Source organism: Podarcis melisellensis (genome assembly GCF_964234715.1).
Source record: "Podarcis melisellensis genome assembly, chromosome: 3".
Taxonomy (NCBI): Eukaryota; Metazoa; Chordata; class Lepidosauria; order Squamata; family Lacertidae; genus Podarcis; species Podarcis melisellensis.
The window spans coordinates 112,533,012-112,556,437 of record NC_138530.1 but is presented as its reverse complement, the minus strand read 5'-3'; the positions used below and the strand labels follow the sequence as shown (position 1 = coordinate 112,556,437).

At 45.8% G+C, this 23,426-nt stretch overlaps 1 protein-coding gene across 2 annotated transcripts in view; it reads right to left on the bottom strand.

The window, feature by feature from the left end:
• Nucleotides 1–2,649: 2,649 nt before the first annotated feature.
• Nucleotides 2,650–23,426, bottom strand: part of ATP7B (ATPase copper transporting beta) — a 42,883-nt gene continuing 22,106 nt past the window's right edge. For both annotated transcript variants that reach the window (XM_081905947.1, XM_081905946.1), the window contains exons 10-21: nucleotides 22,841–22,968; nucleotides 20,341–20,495; nucleotides 16,319–16,453; nucleotides 15,369–15,563; nucleotides 14,053–14,238; nucleotides 11,874–12,072; nucleotides 8,660–8,806; nucleotides 8,036–8,178; nucleotides 7,096–7,299; nucleotides 6,862–6,979; nucleotides 5,359–5,461; nucleotides 2,650–3,575 (exon numbers count right to left, since the gene is read on the bottom strand). In XM_081905947.1, the coding sequence (XP_081762073.1) occupies nucleotides 3,308–3,575; nucleotides 5,359–5,461; nucleotides 6,862–6,979; nucleotides 7,096–7,299; nucleotides 8,036–8,178; nucleotides 8,660–8,806; nucleotides 11,874–12,072; nucleotides 14,053–14,238; nucleotides 15,369–15,563; nucleotides 16,319–16,453; nucleotides 20,341–20,495; nucleotides 22,841–22,968 (1,981 nt within the window). In that variant the 3' untranslated portion in view covers nucleotides 2,650–3,307. The remainder of the gene's footprint in view (nucleotides 3,576–5,358; nucleotides 5,462–6,861; nucleotides 6,980–7,095; nucleotides 7,300–8,035; nucleotides 8,179–8,659; nucleotides 8,807–11,873; nucleotides 12,073–14,052; nucleotides 14,239–15,368; nucleotides 15,564–16,318; nucleotides 16,454–20,340; nucleotides 20,496–22,840; nucleotides 22,969–23,426) is intronic.

Below are 23,426 nucleotides of genomic sequence, written 5' to 3'. Positions count from 1 at the left end.
TCCAGTCGTGACCGACTCTGGAGTTGCGGCACTCATATCGCTTTATTGGCCGAGGGAGCCGGCGTACAGCTTCCGGGTCATGTGGCCAGCATGACAAAGCCGCTTCTGGCAAACCAGAGCAGCGCACGGAAACGCCGTTTACCTTCCCGCCGGAGCGGTATCTATTTATCTACTTGCAGTTTGACGTGCTTTCGAACTGCTAGGTGGGCAGGAGCAGGGACCAAGCAATGCGAGCTCACCCTGTTGTGGGGATTCGAACCGCCGACCTTCTGATCGGCAAGTCCTAGGCTCTGTGGTTTACACCACAGCGCCACCCGCGTCCCTATTTTAATGTTTAATAGGTTATTGTATTTTAGTGTTCTGTTGGGTATAAATAATAAATTATTATTATTATTATTATGGTGGGTGCAGTCCGCCCCGGGTGTCATCACTGAGGGGAGTGAGAAAACGCCGGGCGGAACTCACCGCGGGCCTGCAGCGCACCTGAGCCACGCATCTCTCCTGGTAGCTTGGGTGCACACAGGCTTCGCACTGTCCAAACGGTCCACCCGCTGCCTCTCCTCCAACTGTAGGGCAGCTGAGTGGGAGGAGGCAGGCAGACTCCTCAGAGACCCCTCAGTGCCCCCTGCCCCTATGGGTGGCTCGCCCCACACCTGCGTGCGCTGCCCCAGGAGCCCGAGCGGTTTCCTGCACCCCCTAGAAATCAAAGCAATTGTATTGATGAGAGAAGTGTTGGGAGGTGTTTGCTATTTTGAATTATAAAATATGAGCAGCAGGGGATTTCTTGAGATATGTCAAATTCATTGGGTATTTGCTCTACTTCTAAGGGCAATTCCAATGTCCCCTCTTACACTTTCTCTGCTGCATGACGTGGGACAAGCTCACTGGTCCAGGCCCCTTCAGCATGTTTCTCCCCCCCCCCTTTTTCTATTTATTATTACAAAATTATTAAAACACATTAATACAGAGTCCTTCCTAGCGAAAGTGCTACATGAAAAGCAGGAGGAGCTTTTTCAGACAGTAAGAGACAGAAAAGTCACAGGTGGTCAGGTCCCCTTAGTTCCTCCTGGGGAACAGTGAACTGTGCTGTTCTCTTTGAAAGAAGCAGAGCATTGGTGTGGGGGCAGAACTCCACCTTCAGCAATGGTCACATTTGCAAAGAGCTTGTTCAACTCATCATCGCTTCTGATTGCCAACTGGATGAGGTGTGGTCCAATTCGTTGCCTCTTGTTTTCATGAGCAGCATTCCCACCAGCTCCAGTAGCTCTGCAGTCAAATATTCCAAGACGGCAGCCATGTACACCAAGGCTTCAACGCCCACTCTTTCTGCATACTGTCTCAAAAGATGTCCAATGCGGCCCACTGGGAACTGAAAGCCAGCTTGTTTTTTTGTTCCCTGGTTGCAGGCTTTGCTAGCTTCTTGCCACGCCCAGACGTCCTGCATCCTCCTACAGTGAAACACTTGAGTTATGACTCTTCTCCAGGCAACGGAAAAAAATTTCCCCTTCAGGATGTTTCTGATGGGACCCAGTCCCATTGCCCTCCATGTGATGGGACTGAATGGTCTGCAGTGGGGAGCATACTTGACTTGTGGGGGCTCCGCACACGGTTTAGAATGCTGTGTGATCAAGGTCCTAAATTGTGCAAGGAGCCTCCATGCTGTAGGTGTTCAGCCCCACAACATGAGAAGCATGACTGCGAAGGGACAGAGGGGATGGGAGGAAGCAAAGTTCTGGCCTCCTCCTCCCCTGTCCCATGTGACGGGAATATGAATAGGGCTCTAAATTCTGTAGTGAATTTAGATGGTATGACTGGGAGTTTCTGTGAGAGAGAGAGAGAGAGAGAGAGAGAGAGAGAGAGAGAGAGGAATTCTCTCTCACCAACACAGTTATACCAACTATACTCATTATAGTGAAGATCCTAATGGCAATACATTGGCTTAAAAACTTTAACCAAATCATGCCTTTCTAAGACACTTGATTCTGAAAAAAAAAAACCTATTGTTTAAATCTACCATATGCAAAAACAGAGTCAACATCTTGGATTACTGGACAGAATAGCTCGAAGTTTGCAAAAAAAACCATCCATCCAGTTCAGTGATATGGAGACTTGCAAATAATGATGTAAGAACCAAATTAAATTAAGAAGGAACCCACCCACCCCCATTTGCATTTATTTATATAAAGTGCATTTATATTTCAGTTTGGTACTCTCGGCTCCCTTGTGAGCACTTTGAAATACTGTTCAAATTAAAATACGGGCTTGCTTTCAACACATGGGAGATTGCTCTCATTCTAAAAGCAACGGCTAGAAATTTCTCTAGTACGGTAGCGAGGGCAAGGGTCAGCAGTTTAGGAGATCACAGCATCCAATTGTATTTCACTGTTCATGTTGTGAATGCTCAGGATCTGTTCTCTGAAGCACACAAACCTTTTATTTCTGTAGGGTGCAGGCTAAATGTGGAGCTTGGGATTCAACACTAATAAATGGAGTCAAAACTGTCGTGACAGCAACTTCTGGTGCACTGGAAAAATCCATTCCGCATTACAATGGGAGTAGACAGTAGGGTTTGCATTTTCCCTATTCGCTTGCTCTTGTGTAAGACTAAGTAACAAGTTAAAGCAGTTGAAATGGAAATTAAACCATAGCTCACATTAAACAAAATTGATTTAATTCTGTTTTGTTTATAACACACACGTAACCTGCATATTGAGTGAGGGCCCTTGTTCTTGCAGACACCAACCTTCCCCATTTCACAAAATCCTGTTTTCTGCTATTGAGATGTGGAGCAGGCTTAGGGAAGCTGTGGTCACCCCACAGGTTGCTGGACTCTATCTGCCATCATCCCTGATCATTGTCTATGCTAGCCGAGGCTGACGGGAGCAACACATCCCCTACCATGGATGTACAACCATCCTGGTCAGTTATCTCAAGTGAAACAATCAACATTCTGATCACAGTTAGCCTGCCTCCAGTTTCTGTTTTGGTCACTTTTCATGTCTAAAACTGGTCCATGTAAAATATTATTGTGTCACGTTTAGGACTTAGATACAGTGTGTAAGAAGCCTGGATGTTCCGCCCTAAATCTTTCTGTTCACACTTTGGTTACGCCATGCCATGACTGAGAGATCCAAGAGGTAACTCAGCCACCAGGGTCCGATCAAGGCAGTTTCCTCCATGCTCAGCACAAACTGCAGACGTTCTGGAAGCAGACTGGAAGGATCCCAAGTCTTCCTGTGAAAGAGTCACAAGGCAAAATAGTCCTGCCCCCAAACATTGTGTGGCTCAGCTGCAGAATGCGGCACTCTTAGATGTAGTGGTCTTCATCTTGATGGTTTGTGAGCAAGGACCACTGGTCTGCTTCATTCTCTAGGAAATTCCCCAAATGTCTTGGCCGTATGTCTGATGTCAGGGAACAGAGAGATACTTGACTGATATCGTCCCGGGCACCTGGTCGGGGAAGGTCTCGTCTCCTATCGTCCATTCCAATGTGGACACTGACTTGAGAAGGAGTCAGTGGCTTCATGCAGCCTTGAGCCTGTGCTTCGTATCTTTCCATGTCGGTTTTTTTGTAGCTAAGGGAAGACAAAACACAGACTTCCAAATGTCAGAGGCTCACGCAGAGAAATGGCAGTTGTGCTTGTCAATGGCTATGCCCTTTTTTTAAAAAGGGACATCTATATTGAAGTGGAACCAGGATTAGCTTTGCTTCCTTTATTTACAGAGTGCAACAAAGCTCTCCCCCGTAAGAATATGATAAACCACGCTGGGGTTACATTAGAAGGCTGCAGACTGATGCATCACTCGCAAGTGGTGAGCTAGGATATGGTACTTGACTTTGGCTGATAAACTTACATTATGAATGGGGGGGGGGACTTTTAATCAATAGCATTATATTTATTTCTTTTATTATTTATCACCCAGAGGAACCTAAACACCCTGCAAAGCAATTTCCCGTTCCCGGGGAGATGTCGTTGCGGGCTGGAAGCAAGCCCTCTCTGCGCCACTGGATGCTCCTCAGCCACGTCACCCTTTGGCCATCCAATCCGGATGCTCTGGGGGCGTGGCGTGGGCTAAACTGCCCACGGCTAAGGAGTCGCCCCTGTTTTTTCTCCCTGCTCGGCCAGTTCTTCCTCCCTCCCTCCCTTAGGTTAGGCTCTTTTATTTCTTAACCTTGCTATAGACCTCGGTTGGTCACCTTGGTTGTCCAGGGGGCCTGGTAGGAATTTTTCCACTTGGCAAATTGGCACCGGCCATTTGGTTTTTTCACTCACCTCGTAGCAAATCGTCACAACTTTGTGAGGTTTGGCGGTTAGGCATTGGAGTATTCGGTTGGAGGTGAGGGGAGGTAGTGGCCATCACCTACCCCTCCTAATTCAAGGGTATTCCGTTAAGGAAATCCGGGGGGCGTGGTCTCTGTCCGATGCCCCATATGGGGGGCTAGGGCCATGGCACGACCCCTAGCGGTGACCCTGGGGGAGTTCCTAGTTGATGTGCATCAGCAGGGCTCCTCCTACTGGTGGTTAACCCTTCCAAGACTCCTGCAGATGGGCAGGAGGCAGATATAGTCGTGTGGTTTCCAATGCCTAAGCCAATACCACTCACATTCTGTAACCAATAAAGTTGTGGCATTTTTTGCCCATCAGCCTAAAATACTTTTTCATGTGTCTTTATTCCATTTCCTGGGAGGTTTGGGACCTTGCCACGCATCTTTTTGGCTTGGTTATTTACCTTAACATGCTTTTATTTTTCTGCTTTATACACGCCGCGACTATTATTTTGCTTTGGACCCAGTGATTGATACTCATTATGTGTTGTTTGCATTGCTTCATGTTATTGATAATAAAAATTATCTTATATAAAAAGGGACAGTATTATTATTATATTTTTTTTGCAGGGGGCTGTATAATAATATAGTCAATAGAAATGTAAACTAAAGCATTAATATGTATTGTTTTTGCAGTGATGAAGTGCCTGGCCAGGTGGATTGGAGTTCCTGCCATACAGATTATTTACAATGCTGCTCAACCCTGCCCAAAGTGGTCTGCTAGGCCAGGATCCAGGGATGTTCTGGAGAGATAATGATGGTAGCAACTGCAGTGCTCTTCTCAGCACCCATCTGTCCCTCCTGCCTGCCCCTCTGTTCCCTGGTAAACTAATTTTGTAGAGTCCGTCAGGGTTCTTTGCGGCATTTTGTTCAGGACCTCCTCAAACCTGGTGCCAGCCCCACCCATCACCAATGGCTTAGAACTCTTCACCTTTAGAGAAGCTACATACAAAATTCTGTTTAGGTACACTCAGAACACACAAGTTGGCTGTAGCTCTCAATGCCATGAGGAAATCAATGGGAAGACCTACCATTTTAGCTGCAGGGAAGAGAGCAGCACAGACACAGAAGATGCCGCCATTGCTGCTGATCCCATCCATGGCTGTAGCACAATCCCAAGAGGCAGAAAGACTCCTAATACAAATACACATATGATCACATGGAACCTCTTTGTTCACACATATATAACTGTAAATAATTGTAAGCCAAGTCCATTTAACAGTTAAACGGAACCCCTCGCCAGCTCTCTGCCTTCTCAAAACTAAGTTCCAGTTTGATAGGAGATGCACTGCTTCCCCTCCTCTCCACACAAACTACTGTATTTTTTGCTCTATAAGACTCACTTTTTCCCTCCTAAAAAGTAAGGGGAAATGTGTGTGCGTCTTATGGAGCGAATGCAGGCTGCGCAGCTATCCCAGAAGCCAGAACAGCAAGAGCAATTGCTGTGCAGTGATCCTTCTTGCTGTTCTGGTTTCTGAGATTCAGAATATTTTTTTTCTTGTTTTCCTCCTCCAAAAACTAGGTGTGTCTTGTCGTCTTGTGTGTCTTATAGAGCGAAAATATGGTAGTTGCCAGTCTTCTGCTTGACATGCTCCAGGAAAACTCAGGTTAGAGTAGAAAGGGCTAAAAAGGTTGGGATGTGGCTGTTACAGAGGGTCTCAAAAGATGCAGATGGGCAAAACAGCCTGTCTTTCTTCCCAAATTACATAGCAACAAGAGGGAGATGCTGAGATGTAAGTTCCCTCGCTTCCACTTACCGTATCTCCCTACTACCCCTGCCGCCATTTTCGGACAGTCCTGCTTCCCATTGATAAGCGATTATGGACATAAAGTCACCAAGAGATAGATTATGTTCCCTTCCGTGAGTAGGCTACAGAAGCCTAGTTTCGCTACTTTTAAGCTATCAACCAAACAGCTTCATCCCCTACTCGCCCTCCACCACCCCAGATGTCTGAAAACCATCCTAACTAATTAAAATTATCAGTAGGATTGGAATAACACTTGTAGTTCAACGTTGAATTTGGGGTAGGGTATAATGGAGATTTTAAAGATTTTGATTAACAGACAAAATGACCCACAAAGGGGAGGAGGGAAGTTCAGGAGATTCTTTGGAATTCTCTTTTTATGTTGATTGTTTGATAATTGTATGTAAATTGTTAAAATCTGAAAAACTATATATCTATACAGTGGTGCCTCGCAAGACGAAATTAATTCGTTCTGCGAGTTTTTTCGTCTTGCAAATTTTTCGTCTTGCGAAGCACAGATTCCAATAGGAATGCATTGAAAATCAAACTTGCAAGCCGTTTTCGTCTTGCGAAGCAAGCCCATAGGGAAATTCGTCTTGCGAAGCAACTCAAAAAACGAAAAACTCTTTCGTCTTGCGAGTTTTTCGTCTTACGAGGCATTCGTCTTGCGAGGTACCACTGTATCTATATCTATAGATATAGATAATCTATATCTATCTAATCTATCTATCTATCTATCTATCTATCTATCTATCTATCTATCATCAAACCATCGTAACAGTAGCTTACCTGCAGCTATAGGTATGCCAAGGAGGTTGTATATTAAGGCCAGGATGAGATTTATTCGTATCCTTTTCACTGTTCTCTTGGATAGGCGGATACTTGTGACAACATCCATTAAGTCGTTCTGCACCAAAAAGAATCAGGGACATATTTTTCCCCCCTAAAGAGCTAACACATTCCCAAACATGTCCTAGGAAACCTCCCCGCACCACCCTGCTGTTTTACGGAAAGTCAGCTCACACGAATAAGAACCACATCTGCGGCTTCGATGGCAACATCTGTGCCCGTTCCAATGGCAATGCCAACATCAGCCCTTGCCAAAGCCGGCGAGTCGTTGACTCCATCTCCCACCATGGCAACTCTCTTCCCTGCGGTTTGGAGTTCCTGGACTTTGGCTACTTTGTGAGATGGGAGAACCTCTGCAAAGACTTTTCGGATCCCAACCTAGATGCAGAAAGATGCTTTCTGTTAGTATGAATTAGACAACTCGTTCAGCACAAAGGTCCATGTCTGTTTCGCTCTTGTGAATGCACAGAAAAACACCCCTTTTAGACCACCAATGTTCCCAGGTTGTCGCTATTTGCAGGTAGGATTTAATCTCCTACCAGCAAATTTGGGTTGCACGATTCAAGCTGAGTTGGGGCTGTTGCACAATAAACCCACTCCGCCCCTTAAGGAGACATTTTTTTGCAATAAGAAAAGGGACAAGAAAAGTGCGGGATAACAACTGCTTGGTGCAACGTGGTCTAAGCTTCTCACAAACCAATCAGAATGAATACAGTGGTGCCTCGCAAGACGAAAATAATCCGTTCCGCGTGTCTCTTTGTCTAGCGGTTTTTTCGTCTTGCAAAGCAACCATATTAGCGGCTTAGCGGCTATTAAAGGCTTAGTGGCTAAAAGGCTATTAGCGGCTTAGAAAAAAGGAGGGGAGTGAAAAAAATCGCAAGACTCGCAAGACGTTTTCGTCTTGCGAAGCAAGCCCATAGGGAAATTCGTCTTGCGAAGCGCATTGAAAAACGGAAAACCCTTTCGTCTAGCGGGTTTTTCGTCTTGCGAGGCATTCATCTTGCGGGGCACCACTGTACTGACTAAAATAGCAGATATCCAGCCTCCCTGCAAGCTTCATGCAAAATCATCATCATCATCAAGTTAAATGTTCAACAGACGTCTGGAAGCATACCTGAGTTGCAATTGCTTTGGCAGTTTTCCTGTTATCTCCTGTAATAAGCACCACATCCACTCCCATATTTTGCAGTATGTGCACAGCTAGAGCTGCCTCTGGCTTGACTGTGTCTGCTATCGCAATCATGCCACAAAGTGAGCCTGCAGAAGAAAAGAAGAAGAAGAGGAGTTTGGATTTGCTATCCTGCTTTATCACTACCCGAAGGAGTCTCAAAGCGGCTAACAATCTCCTTTCCCTTCCTCCCCCACAACAAACACTCTGTGAGGTTAGTGAGGCTGAGAGACTTCAGAGAAGTGTGACTGGCCCAAGGTCACCCAGCAGCTGCATGTGGAGGAGCGGAGACGCGAACCCAGTTCCCCAGATTACGAGTCTATCGCTCTTAACCACTACACCACACTGGCTCATGTATATCCACAAGACTCTTGTATATTCAGCCAGCCAAAACCACTTATTCCTCTCAATTTTCATCTCTAGCTCTGGAACTGAGAGACATCCCACTGGTGCTGCTTTGGCCATCCTGGTCCTGCAGCCCCTCCACTCTCTCCTCCCCACAACATGCGACATGTCGAGCTGGATGCCACTTGGCCAGGTGGCGAAAGTGTGTCTAAATGCATAGAGTACCATCTATGGCCACCAGTATAGCTGTATGTCCTTTCATTTCGTGGCCGGTCATTGCCTCGTGAACATCCCTGGAGATATGCAAGCCGTTCCGTCTCATCCACTCCCGGTTCCCGATCAACACAGAGTAAGTCACAGGGGCTGCTGCATCTGCCAGGCACAGAAATTGGACGGCATGAAAACTTAACAGTGCAAAAGGGTTCCAAAATTACAGGGAAGGACTCATCTGAGAACAGCATGTTGCCCCACGTTATCTGTTGTAATAGGCGCCAGACGCAACTCTCCCCCGCTGTAGGAGCGGCGAGAGCCAGGACTGACTGACTGACAATACAGCAGTTACCTTGTGCCTATCAAACTTTGCTAGCATACACTTAAGACATTTGGAAAATTACAACATGCGGAAGATAGATTTGTAGGGCATCTTTTCACAGACTGACAGAATCAAAAACACACAGATGCCATGTTTTTAAGGCAGTGAAGGGAAACACACACACACACACTCCCCAAACTTCTTTGGTGAGGGATGCAAGTCCCCGAATCCCTACAAAGAGGCTTGTTTTCACCACATTTGCTCTCTTATCCAATTTTGATGCCAGCTAATGTGGAGAAGGTATAAAGAACAGGCCCCGCAGAGTGAAAGGGTGGGGAAGACATCATCTGCTGTTCGAGCTAGACTTTAAATGTCAACCCCAAAACCCTATCAGCATAAAGCAGATTGTTTTGACCAAAACTGATTCAAATGTCAGTTTTTATCCTGGATTTTTTGGAATCTCCCAACAGTTTACAAATATCAGTCAACAGCTTCTACACACACACACACACACACACACACACATGCATACATAATTTTATTTGTATGCAGCCTCTCTACTGTTCAAACCATGTTCAAGGCAGCTTACAACATGATAAAAAATACATAACTACAACATAAAGTAAAAAAAAAGGTAAAGGATCCCTGACAGTTAAGTCCAGTCACAGACGACTCTGGGGTTGTGGAGCTCATCTCACTCTATAGGCCGAGGGAGCCGACGTCTGTACGCAGACAGTTTTTCTGGGTCATGTGGCCAGCATGACTAAGCCGCTTTTGGTGAAACCAGAGCAGCGCACGGAAACGACATTTATCTTCCCGCCGGAGTGGTACCTATTTATCTACTTGCACTTTGATGTGCTTTCAAACTGCTAGGTTGGCAGGAGCAGGGACCGAGCAACAGCAGCTCACCCCGTCGCGGGGATTTGAACCGCCGAGCTTCCGATCGGCAAGCCCAAGGCTCTGTGGTTTAGACCACAGTGCCACCCGCGTCTGCGTACTTCTGAGTAGGAATGAAGATATAATTGCTCTGTCAGAGGTAGACCCTGAGAGGCATATAACTTAAAGGTAAAAAGAAAACGCACCCATCAAAAAGTAACCAGCAGAATAAATGTTGCCCTGTCTTGAGATTACACCACAGCACCACCCATGTCCCTTATAACAAAAGTAGTCATATGCAATAAATAAAATATTACAAAACACAATACTAAACGTGTCAGGGAACTGACATCGGAGCCAGAAGTGGAGGCAGGGCTCCCAAGCGATGCCGGAGAAGGGCCAAGCAGGGAGAGAGGGGACTCATCGGCTGGGGAAGGAAATCAGCGTAACACCAGGGATAGAGGGGGGCTGATGGGGGAAGCAGAGAGGGGGCTCCAGGACTCTTCGCTGGAGACCAGCGGGGAGAGCACGGGTCCTCCGCTACCCACACCCACCCTGCGCAGAAGACTTCCGCGCAGGGAAAGTAGGCGTAGACTTGGCGTCAAAGAACTTCTTTGCTGGAAGAAGTTCAAGAAACGCCCACTGACGGATTGTGCTAGCGACTGAACAGCCACAAAGTGAAGGGCTGTCCAGCCAGGAAAGGTTTAACCAGGCTACCTAGCCAGGAGTGGCGGCAACTTACGCACGAGCAACCCCATATAGCCATTACAAAACGGAACAATTTCTGCAGAAATCACAACAAAATCTAAAATAAAGATACAAAAAAAACAACAACCCAGCAACAGCAGCCCCCCCCCCAAACAACACCCCAGCTTAAATGTCTGTTCAGCAGCTGCAGCTTCTGTAGCTGGAGTCAGCCAGGACCCTGCCCTCCCAGGCCAGGTGGAAAAGGCCTGCAAGGCAAGGGTGCAGGTCTTCCAGGGCTCACAGCCAAGAAGTGCAAGGAACTTGACAAGATGGAAATGAGTTAAAACTATAAAATCGGCCAGTGATGGAGAACCTGTGATACTTCAGATGTTTTTGGACACCAGCTTCCATCAGCCCCAATGGACAGCATGGATAATGGTCAGGGGATTGATAGATATTTGCTTCCTTCAGTCTCTCCTGCCCACCTATTCTCTCCTTCCCTGCCCCTAGATGTTTCAAGCTGGAGAATTTCTGCACCATGGACGAGGGAGAATAAGGAAGCAATTTCTGGGACAAACCACAGTGCTCAGGTATGGGGCATATCCAAGCTGGAAACAATCTGATTTGGTACAAGAGAGTTTCTGACGTTCCTAAATACAGTGGTACGTCGAGTTACAAATGCTTCAGGTTACAAGCTCCACTAACCTGGAAAAGTTACCTCAAGTTGAGAACTTTGCCCCAGGATGAGAACGGAAATTGTGTGCCGGCGGCGCAACAGCAGCAAGAGGCCCCATTAGCGAAAGCATGCCTCTGGTTAAGAACAGTTTCAGGTGAAGAAAGGACCGCCAGAACGAATTAAGTTCGTAACTAGAGGTACCACTGTATTGTATTTAGAAAAGGCGGCTGTGTTTGCGTGGTCTATAATTCAGATTAGGGCTACCCCACCTACCTACTAATAATTGATTCTTACGTATTTTCTAGTAGTAGGATGCTACCCTAAGAAGCTTGATTAAGAATGCCACGATGTCTACATTTTTGCTGAAGTTTCCTGAACACCAGTACTTGTAATTAAGACAAGGTGGTTGCTCAAAATCCCAACTCTTCCTCGTCTCCTCTGCAACTCAACATTTCCCAGAGGCCGGTAGCCTCCCTCCTGCATCAATCAGAAGAAACAGATGTTTTGCCTAGTCTTAAAATTTTGCACACAAAGCAGCTTAATGATTGTATTTATTAGGTGCAACTAGGAACATGGTCAAGATAAACATCCAATTGTCAGACCTCATGGGTTGAGGAACCATTCATTTAGCAACCTGCAGCTGTACTGATAGCTGCAATCTTACTTACCTTCCAGTTTGGGGATCAGGGCCTGTGGGTCTGGATCTGTAGCACCTTTGCCAATGTCGCCAAGGTGAGGATTCGGATGGCTCAAAAGCTGCTCCGTCTCACCCAGCACGGCTTCAATGCTGCCAACATTACAGCTTATTCCACACCCAGGGACTGCCTGGAAATCTTTGCAGTACCCGAGGATCTCTCTGCCCAGCTCCTGCAAAATAAGGACAGGGATACCTCTAGTTGCATTCTGCTCTTGTTACGGACTTTCAGCTTACGAACATGACAAACCCGGAAGTGTTTACTTCTAGGTTCACCATGTGCAGAAGTGATCTGCGTGCTTTTTTTTTTGGATATAATTTTTTTATTCCATTTTCCATCCATAACACTAAAAATAAAACAATAAAACATACAACACGTATAATTTCAAACTCTTAATTTCATGTTCCTTACTCTCCCGACTTCCTCATACCTCCCCTTTCTGCATTCTCATGTCAAATTAATTAATTAACAAATCCCTCCCCTATTTTCAAATTAATTATAAGAACATTCCATTTCTTTCACTTAACCATTATTGCTATTAACCCCTATTTTTTCTCATTCAACATCAATCTAACATTCACTAATTTTTGAATATTTCTTTAAATAGTCTTTAAATTTTGTCCAATCTTCTTCCGCCGTCGCTCTTCCCTGGTCTCAGATTCTGCTCGTCATCTCTGCCAGACCCATGTAGTCCATCACTTTCATCTGCCATTCTTCCACGGTGGGTAAATCTTGTGTCTTCCAGTACTTTGCTATGAGAATTCTTGCTGCTGTTGTAGCATACATGAAAAAGGTTCTATCCTTCTTTACAACCGATTGGCCAACTATGCCCAGGAGAAAGGCCTCTGGTTTCTTAGGGAAGGTGTACCTAAGTACCTTTTTCAGTTCATTATAGATCTGTTCCCAGAAAGCCTTAATCCTTGGGCACGTCCACCAAAGGTGAAAGAATGTTCCTTCCCTTTCTTTACACTTCCAACATTTATTTTCGGGCAAATGATAGATTTTCGCAAGCTTGACAAAGCGATCTGCGTGCTTTGTACATGCGCAGAAGCACTCGGTCGCACTGCACACATGCGCGGAAGAGGCGCTGTAGTTGCAGACTTTTTGGGGTGGATTAAGTCCGCAACTAGAGGTACCACTGTAGTTTTAAATGATACTGGGAAGAAGCGGAAAGTTGCACAAGCGGAAAGACATTCAATTTCTCTGTGCCAGTGTCCTGAGGCCAAGGGCTCCCATAACTCACCCCAATATCTGAAAACTGGTGACGTAATTGAAGATTCTTAGTACCATCAAACATAAACAATCCAAACTGTCCCAAATGTATGAGATATGAACCAGGCTGAGGGCCTTCTTGGTAGTGGCGCCGGCCCTGTGGAGGGCCCTCCCATCAGACGTCAAGGAGATGAGTAACTATGTAACCTTTACAATAAGGTTACCAGATGTCACCGTTTCCCAGGGACAGTCCCCGGATTTACAAATCAGTCCCCATACAAAATCCATTGAAGTTGAAAACTGTCCCCAGATTCATTGGAAAAAATCTGGTAACCTTACTTTAGAAGACACCTGAAGGCAGCCCTGCATAGGGAAGCTTTTTAATGTTTTAATATTTTTTTAGATATGTTGGAAGCTGCCCAGAGTGGCTGGGGCAACCCAGAAGGGCGGGGTATAACGAACGAACGAAATCATCATCATCATCTTTACATTGCCAGTTACAGGATCTAACAATGACAAGTCTGTTGCATGCAAATGCAGAACTTTCCCTCAAAGCAGAGATTATTAAGTGTCAACTAGAGGTAAAAAGGTAAAGGACCCCTGGATGGTGAAGTCCAGTCAAAATTGACTCTGGGGTTGCAGCAATCATCTTGCTTTTCAGGCCGTGGGAGCTGGCGTTTTTCCACAGACAGCTTTCCAGGTCATGTGGCCAGCATGACTAAACTGCTTTTGATGAGTGCCAGAGCACACAGAAACGCCGTTTACCTTCCCGCCACAGTGGTACCTATTTATCTACTTGCACTGGTGTGCTTTCGAAGTGCTAGGTTGGTAGGAGCTGGGACAGAGCAACAGGAGATCACCCCTGTTGTGTGGATTCAAACTGCTGACCTTACGATCGGCAAGCCCAGGAGGTTCAGTGGTTTAGATCATAGTGTCATACCTCTTTGCAGTACTTCGTGACAGCCATTCCTAAAGGATGTTCGCTGCTGGCTTCTGCAGTGCCCACAACAGCAAGCACCTTCTTCAGAGACAAAGTAGCTCCTGCATCTCCTAGTAAGAGGACCCTCATGACTCTAGGAACTCCGTAAGTGATGGTCCCCGTTTTATCAAACATTACAGTCTGTACCTGCAAGAAATAAAGACACAAATACAGTGGTGCCCCGCAAGACGAACGCCTCGCAAGACGAAAAACCCGCTAGACGCAAGGGTTTTCCGTTTTGGAGGCGCTTCGCAAAACGAATTCCCCTATGGGGTTGCTTCGCAAGACGGAAAAAATCTTGCATCCCCCCCCCGCGGGTTTTTTTCGCTTTTTTTGCCCTTTTCTTAAGCCGCTAAGCCGCTTAACAGCTGTTCCGCTGATAAGCCGCTTAACAGCTGATCGCTGGAAGCCGCTTGACAGCTGTAGCGCTAATCCGCTAAGCTGTCAATGGGCTTGCTTCGCAAGACGAAAAAACCGCTAGACAAAGAGCCTCACAGAACGGATTAATTTCGTCTTGTGAGGCACCACTGTAGATTTTATTTGTATGCTGACCATAACACAAAGTTCCCTGGGTAGTTTGCAATAAAAAATTAACAAAGATATAAAATTTAATCTAGAAACATACAATCAAAATTACCGTATTTTTCGCCCTATAGGACACACTTTTCCCCCTCCAAAAATGGAGGAGAAATGTGTGTGCGTCCTATGGGGCAAATGCAGGCTTTCGCTGAAGCCTGGAGAGCGAGAGGGGTCGGTGCTCACCGACCCCTCTTGCTCTCCAGGCTTTAGGAAGCTCTGAGCAACCCTCGGGAGACCGGCGCAACTCCGCGCCGGTCTCCCGAGGGCTGCGCAGAACTGCCTGCATTCCAAAGCCTAGGGCGCGCTGAAGAGCGCACCCGGGCTTTGCGCAGCTCTCCGCAAGCCTGGGGAGACCGACGCGACTTCCCGCCGGGCTCCCTAGGCTTGCGGATAGCAGGCTGTTCTCCTGTTCTCGGGGCTGGGGTTCAGGGAAGCTCGGGCTTCCCCTGCGCTAGCTCCGTGCCTGGGGGGGGAATTCTTTATTCCCCCCCCAAAAAAACTAGGTGCGTCCTAAGGGGCGGTGCGCCCTATGAGGCGAAAAATACGGTAAATAAATACAAGAACACAGCCCTAAAACACAGGGGCATACTTCTGTGTCGACATCTATAGGACTGCACTGTAAATCTATCGATATTTGTTTCAAAAAGCAGCAAAAAGAGTTATGGCAGCAGGTGTGAGTTAGCAATGACAATATTAACCTTGTGTGCCATTTCCAGGGGTTTCCCACCTTTGATGAGAATACCGTTCTGGGCGGCAACTCCAGTGCCCACCATCACCGCGGTTGGGGTGGCCAGACCCAAGGAACAAGGGCATGCGATGCACAGGACTGTGATGGAGGTCTGAAAGGCGAAGCGCAGGACGACTTCAGTTTTCGAGACGTCTTTACTGTGATGCTAGGAGGGAAGGAAGAGGAGTTTGCTCACAAGGGAAATCTAGTGATATTACGCATACAGCCGTGGCTGAAAACCAGCATGCGCACACACTTACTGCTGTCTGTACTGACAAATCACTATATTAATGCTTGAAAATTTAATCCCTTTATTGGTTACTACACATAGGGGAAACATGTCTAGGCATCTCCCTACATAATAACAGCTTTCACCACCCTTTGGAATGAGTTCAAATGCTCAGTTTATAGTTAGAAAGTATTCCTTATTTCTGATATTTAGATCTCCTTGTTTCCTCTTTGCCTTCAATTTCAGTTGCTCTGGGAAACAGCTGCTCTTCTTTTTTATGTTGGCCTTTCAGGTATTTGAAGACCATGCTTCCCCCAAGTAATCTATGTCTAATCTAAACACGCCTAATCCTTTTCCACATTATATCTTATCTGGTATGTTTGCTGCTGTCCTTGGCAGCCCAAGTTAGATCATAGGCTGGTGGTGAGCAGTCCTGGGTCTTAACACAGTGTTTCCGCGCAAACTATTTGGCAATAGATAATCATTTTCAAATGATCCACACTGTGAAAATAATCAATTCTTTGCCAGCCCTGTCCCCAATGGGGCAGAGAAGCATACATTCAACACACTCCAGAGAGACTTAATTTCAGATTACACGCTTAAGAAAAAGAATCCTGTCTGCTGTGATTTGTGAATATAAGCAAAGCTTCTAAACAATAATACATTATAATAAATCAGTATACAGTACTTACAGTGAAGTATTTCAGAACAATATCAAAGTGTACAAATCCGATTACAATCCAGGCCACTAGAGTTGCAACGGAAATGATGACTATAAAAGGGACAAAATATCCACTAAATCTGTCCGCCAGCTGCTGGATGGGTGCCTATAAATTGAGAAGATACGTTTACAGTATATTTATGCAGGACAGAACAGTTGCATGAACTCCACTATTAAGCCTTTTACAAATACTGTACAGTCGTACCTTGGTTGTCAAACGCCTTGGTACTCATCCCATTTGACTCCTGAATGCTGCAAACCCGGAAGTGTGTGTTCCGGTTTGCAAACATTTTTTGGAAGCCGAACGTCTGAGGCAGCTTCCGATTGAGTGCAGGAAGCTCCTGCAGCCAATCAGAAGCCGCGCCTTGGTTGTAAAACGTTTTTGGAAGTAGAACAGATTTCCGGAACGGATTCCATTCGACAACTATGGTATATATACTGTATACCTGCTTTATAGGGGCACATTCCTCTGACAAAATCTCCCACCACCCAAGTCCTCAGATTAATTACAAGAAGAGCGGTCACTAGTTAATCAAAAGCTACCCTTGCTGTGTTTTCAGATGATCCCTGAAAGAGCTCCTTCCATCCTGCCAGTGCCATCAACTAGACTGGGGGACCCAACAGAGAAGCCCCACAATGATGGAACTCCCTCTCTCTTTCTCTGCTGCCTTTATGCAGGCACTGAAGGGTCATCAATTCAGGCTTTCCCCCCTAAAAGACGCTGTGGTTTTACCTGCGACATCTTCTAACACCTTTTAAAGCCCAGCTGGTTTTAAGTAGTGTTATGCTGGGTTTGGGTTAGGGCTTTAATTGGGACTGGTACCATGGCTTTGTTTTTGCTGCTCGGTATTGCGTGATTTATTTATTTTTTGCAATTCTTTCCCCATTATTTGATTTTTTTCTTCTTATTCTTGTATTTCAATACTGTACGGAAGCAAGTAGACGTGCCTGGCTTAACTCACGAGACTCACCCATTATATAAAACAGGGTTTGCAGAAATAAAATAAAGAGGGGAGGTACACTCGTGGACGTAAAAAGAAATGAAAACCCCACCCCACAATCTGCTGCTATTTATTTTAGGTGGGGATGCAGGAGGAGGGAGGAGAAAGCCTATCAGGAAGTTCACAGCGGGCATGAGGAGGACTCAGCAACCTCTACCTATGTGTCCCTCTTGCACTGAAAATTTGAACCCACCACTATTACTTCATCCATTATTGAGGCAAACCTGGGTTTAAATAAATGGGTCAGCAGCCTAAGAAGTTTGGCTCCAAGGCAGTATCTTCAGGTGCCAGGCAAAAAACCCATTTCTCTACAACAGGCTGAATTTGGCTGAGTAACATTTTAGGGCTATTAAATGGGTTTGTGTGTTGGGGGAGGTGTAATTGGTTTGTTTTTATTATGTACAGTGGTGCCCCGCAAGACGAACGCCTCGCAAGACGGAAAACCCGCTAGACGAAAGGGTTTTCCGTTTTGGAGGCGCTTCGCAAAACGAATTTCCCTATGGGCTTGCTTCGCAAGACGAAAATGTCTTGCGAGTTCCTGCGGGGTTTTTTCCCTTCCCCCCCTTTTCCTAAGCCACTAAGCCGCTTATCAGCTGATCGCTAAAAGCCGCTAAACCGCTAATAGCGCTAATCCGCTAAGCTGTCAATGGGCTTGCTTCGCAAGACGAGAAAACCGCTATACGAAGAGCCTCACGGAAAGGATTAATTTCGTCTTGCGAGGCACCACTGTATTTTGTATTCCCGTTTTGTATTTTTCTCTTGTGAATTGCCCTGGGATCTTTGGATGAAGGGCAGTATACAAAATTAATAGTAATAGTAATAGTGGCAAAAGGGATGCGGGTGGCGCTGTGGGTTAAACCACGGAGCCTAGGACTTGCCGATCCAAAGGTCGGCAGTTCGAATCCCCGCGACGGGGTGAGCTCCCGTTGCTCGGTCCCTGCTCCTGCCAACCTAGCAGTTCAAAAGCACATCAAAGTGCAAGTAGATAAATAGGTACCACTCCGGCGGGAAGGTAAACGGCGCTGCTCTGGTTCGCCAGAAGCGGCTTTGTCATGCTGGCCACATGACCCAGAAGCTGTACACAGGCTCCCTCGGCCAGTAAAACGAGATGAGCGCCGCAACCCCAGAGTCGGTCACGACTGGACCTAATGGTCAGGGGTCCTTTTTAATAGTGGCAAAACAACAACAGCAACAACTACAGGAGAAAGAGAGTTTTCCTAGACAAAGTATTTCCTCACGAAGCTTGGTATTGCAACAGCCAGTACACCTGTACTGAATAGCAGTGGAAGCAGGAGTCCCATTGCATGGGGGGGGGCACTCCATGTTTCCCACATTTTAATATCAATGGGAGATGAGCCAGTGCTAGAGTGGGGAGAACCACAGTATTCACTGGTACAAGAAACCAGCTATTGGGGAAGGTAGGGTAGGAGAGAAGGAAGAAATCCATTTTCCCAGCTGCTTAGAAAAACGTAGCTTCTCATCCCAGAAGCACAGGCCTAGGGGAAAGTCTCATATATCTCCCCAAGTACATAATGTTTGTACAAAAGAAAATAACTAGGATGGAGAAAGGCCTTGAAACCAATAGGATTTACATCCAAACGGACACATCCCAGTTGGGAGCGTGACAAGAGTACAGCAGCAAAACCAAATAAAGGAGAGTCCAAAGGTCACCTGGGTGTGGAGGAGGAGGGAAAACTTGCATGGGGTAGTATTTCAGACAGTAGCAGGTGAGAGAAGGGTTAGAAGAGAGGGAGGACTAGAGGCCAGTGAGAGGTACTCAATTCAAAAGCAGCAATTGCACATGAATCTTCCATTGTACGTTCATAAGGCTCGGCTGAAATCTCCTGCTTCCCTGATTTCCCAGGTGTTTTTTTTGGCTTTTTCATATTCTTACCTCAGAGGCAGGTACTCACGACCCCAGTAATTGCACTACCTCGGGTTAAGTACTTAATTCGTTCTGGAGGTCTGTTCCTAACCTGAAACTGTTCTTAACCTGAAGCACCACTTTAGCTAATGGGGCCTTCCGCTGCCGCTGCGCCGCAGGAGCACGATTTGTGTTCTTATCCTGAAGCAAAGTTCTTAACCCGAGGTACTATTTCTGGGTTAGCGGAATGTGTAACCTGAAGCGTATGTAACCTGAAGCGTATCTAACCCGAGGTACCACTGTACATGCTGTTTCAAAGAACTACAGATTTGGAGGAGACCTTGTAGTGCAATGCAGCTGCCTTACTTGAAGATGGCTTCAAGTAAGATGAGAGAGGTTCAGGAACCAGGTAAGCAGCCAGATGGAAGAGAGATGGGCCTATGTCCTCTGGGAGAGATTTTGGGAGTATGGGCTGAGGGTCTACAAAAAGCTTTGGGTGGCAGTATATGGGAAGCTTTTGGAGCAAACAGCCATGATAGCACTTCTGGAGTCTACATAACATGATAGCACTTCTGGAGACCACATAACACTGGTCTTAAAAGACCTACATTGGCTCCCAGTACGTTTCCGAGCACAATTCAAAGTGTTGGTGTTGACCTTCAAAGCCCTAAATGGCCTCGGCCCAGTATACCTGAAGGAGCGTCTCCACCCCCATCGTTCAGCCCAGACACTGAAGTCCAGCGCCGAGGGCCTTCTGGCGGTTCCCTCACTGCGAGAAGTGAGGGCCTTCTTGGTAGTGGCGCCTGCCCTGTGGAAACCCTCCCACCAGATGTCAAAGAGATAAACAACTACCTAACGTTTAGAAGACATCTGAAGGCAGCCCTGTTCAGGGAAGTTTTTAATGTGTGACATTCTAATGTATTTTTAATCTTTGTTGGAAGCCGCCCAGAGTGGCTGGGGAAACCCAGCCAGATGGGCGGGGTACAAATAAATTATTATTATTATTTAAACCCTTGTTAGATTCCCCCCTCCAATACCCAATACAGATGTCGAATGCCACAACAAAAACACTGATTCAAGGCAGCTCCCCCCCCCAAAAAAACCCAAGTTCAAATGAGCATGCTTTACCTTTGACATCTGAGCTTCCTCTACCAGTTTTACAATTTGTGCCAAGGTGGTATCAGAGCCAACGTGAGTTGCTTTCACAAGCACGGAGCCATGTGCGTTGAGGGAGCCTGCGATTACTGTGCTGCCAGGTTTCTTGACGACAGGCATGGCTTCTCCTACAAGAATGAAGCGAAATCAACCAACAGCTTCTACCAGCTCCTCCCTCACGCAGAAAGCAGTACAATGTCACACGGCACATAGCTCAACTCTGGAATTCTCTCCCACAAAAGAAGTACAGTGGTGCCCCGCAAGACGAACGCCTCGCAAGACGGAAAACCCGCTAGACGAAAGGGTTTTCCGTTTTGGAGGCGCTTCGCAAAACGAATTTCCCTATGGGCTTGCTTCGCAAGACGAAAATGTCTTGCGAATTCCTGCGGGTTTCCCCCCTTTTCCCCCCCTTTTCCTAAGCCGCTAAGCCGCTTATCAGCTGATCCGCTGATAAGCCGCTTAATAGCTGATCGCTAAAAGCCGCTAATCCGCTAATAGCGCTAATCCGCTAAGCTGTCAATGGGCTTGCTTCGCAAGACGAAAAACCGCTATACGAAGAGCTTCACGGAACGGATTAATTTCGTCTTGCAAGGCACCACTGTAGTGATAGCCATTACCTCTAATGGCTTCAAAAGAGGTTTAGACAAATCCAGAAGGGATAAGGCTATCAATGGCGACGAGACACAATGGCAGGTATACCTCCACTGTTGAAAGCAGCATCCCCCTGAATACCATGTGCAAGGAGTCGCAGGTATGGAGAGTGCTGCTATGCTCAGGTCCAGCTCATGTATACCTGAAGGAGCATCTCCACCTCCATCGTTCTGCCCGGACACTGAGTTCCAGCACTGAGGGCCTTTGGGTGGTTCCCTCACTGCAAGAAGTGAGGTTACAGGGAACCAGGCAGAGGGCCTTCTCGGTAGTGGCGCCCGCCCTGTGGAATGCCCTCCCACCAGATGTCAAAGGAAAAAACAACTACCAGACTTTTAGGAGACATCTGAAGGCAGCCCTGTTTAGGGAAGTTTTTAATATTTGATGTTTCATAGTGTTTTTAATATTCTGTTGGGAGCTGCCCAGAGTGGCTGGGGAGGCCCGGCCAGATGGGCGGGGTATAAGTATTTATTTATTTATTTATTTATTTATTTATTATCATCATCATCATCAAAAATTTTATTAATTTTCCAAAAAAAAATTAAAACAAACAAACAAGCATACAAACAAACAAACAAACAAACAAACATACATACAATCTATTTATAATCAAACCATTCTTAATAACATTGTTAAGTGACTTCCTCAATTCCCCGTGGTTGAATTTCATTGTATGTCATTTTAACAGTTTTCCAAAATCAATTTTCTCAAAAAATTAACTTGGTCACTTAACATCTTTCATTCTTTCTAATTTAGCTTTAAACATCTTAATTCCTATCCTTACATATTTAAATCCTAAGCCTATCTAATATTTGCAAGCTTTTCCAGTTAAATTATCTTAACATATTTAGCTAAGTACTCTTTAAATGTCATCCATTCTTCCTGGTCCTCCTCCTCCTTCTGGTCGTGGACTCTTCCAGTCAGGTCGGCTAGCTCCGAAAAATCCACCATCTTCATCTGCCAATCTTCCATTATTATTATTATTATTATTATTATTATTATTATTATTATTATTATTATTATCTTTCCATAGCTATCTGGTTGGCCAATGTGAGAACAAGATACTGGGCTGGATCCAGACACTGGCCTAATCCAGCATGGATCTTTTTTTGTTCTCATGATATGCAGAGAACCATCCAATTTTGACAAGCATGTGGATGGATGCACCAATAACTGATGTATCTGGAAAATGCCTGCCTTACACCTGTGATTCTACTTCTCCTAAGAGGGGACACCTCTTTGTTCCGTGAAAAAACCTGCTGTGCCCAAACGTTTAGATCAAGATCTACCAGAAGCGAAACAAGATTCAAAATTCATGCTACCAACCAGAGAAGCACTGGACACTAGTATCAGCCTGTTAAGCTGCAACTATATCCTACTAGCCGGGAAAAGTGAAAGAAGAATTGTTGTAAGCAAATAATTTCACTGGGATTACTGTAATTAAGAAGGCTTCATATATCAGTGTTTGGAACAGAGAAGCTGTTATTGGTTCTCTGCACTAATTATTGGGCTAATGAAGCACCACGGATCATAAAGCGACTCCAGCCCTCAAGGGATGGAAATATTTAAGACTGCAGCTCTAAAACTAATTGCAAGCATTTGCAAACATTTATGTGGGAATTAGTTCCTTTGTTCTTCCTAATAACAAAGAAATGTTGTGCATCTTGCACCTTCACACCATCAACTCATGAACAGATATATGATCTATTTTGTCTCTCTCCCGATGCACCTGCACAGCATTAATTCTTTGTTCCACAGACCAAGCCCATGCAAAGCTCAGTCCCTGGGAACCTGCTATTGTTCAATTAAGAATGGAAAAAGTTACCAGTGATGAGGGATTCGTCTGCCATAGAGCTGCCTTCAACCACTTTTCCATCAACCGGGAATTTCCCACCGGGTACCACCTTTACGACATCTCCTCGCTGAACCAGTTCAACAGGCACTTGTTCCTCCCTGTAAGTGAGATCTCATAGTTAAGAAAAAGGGGCTCCATTTTAGCCATACCACTGAAATGAGAGAAACTCTACTATCTGAAAAGCAGCAGGCAAGAAGCAGTACAAAAACACACAGGGAGAAATAAACTCAGTGTAGTAAGGAGATGCAAATGGACTTTGCACTGGAATGCAAAGACAAATTCGGAGTGTAAATTGCGGTCTAAAATCTGCTACACCGGCCTCTGTCTCATCGCAAACACACATCCCTACCTCTCTCTCCCCCCAAATTGAAATCCAACTAATACTAGGACAGAGTGAGGATTACTGGACACTACACATCTAAGACTCAACCCTGATGGTATTCCATCTCTTCCAATACAAATAAACCTCCTGAATACCACATAGAGGTTTTATTTATGCATTTATAAGCCCACTCCAATATATAAAATCAACTGAATGCAGTGAAAAAGCACAAGG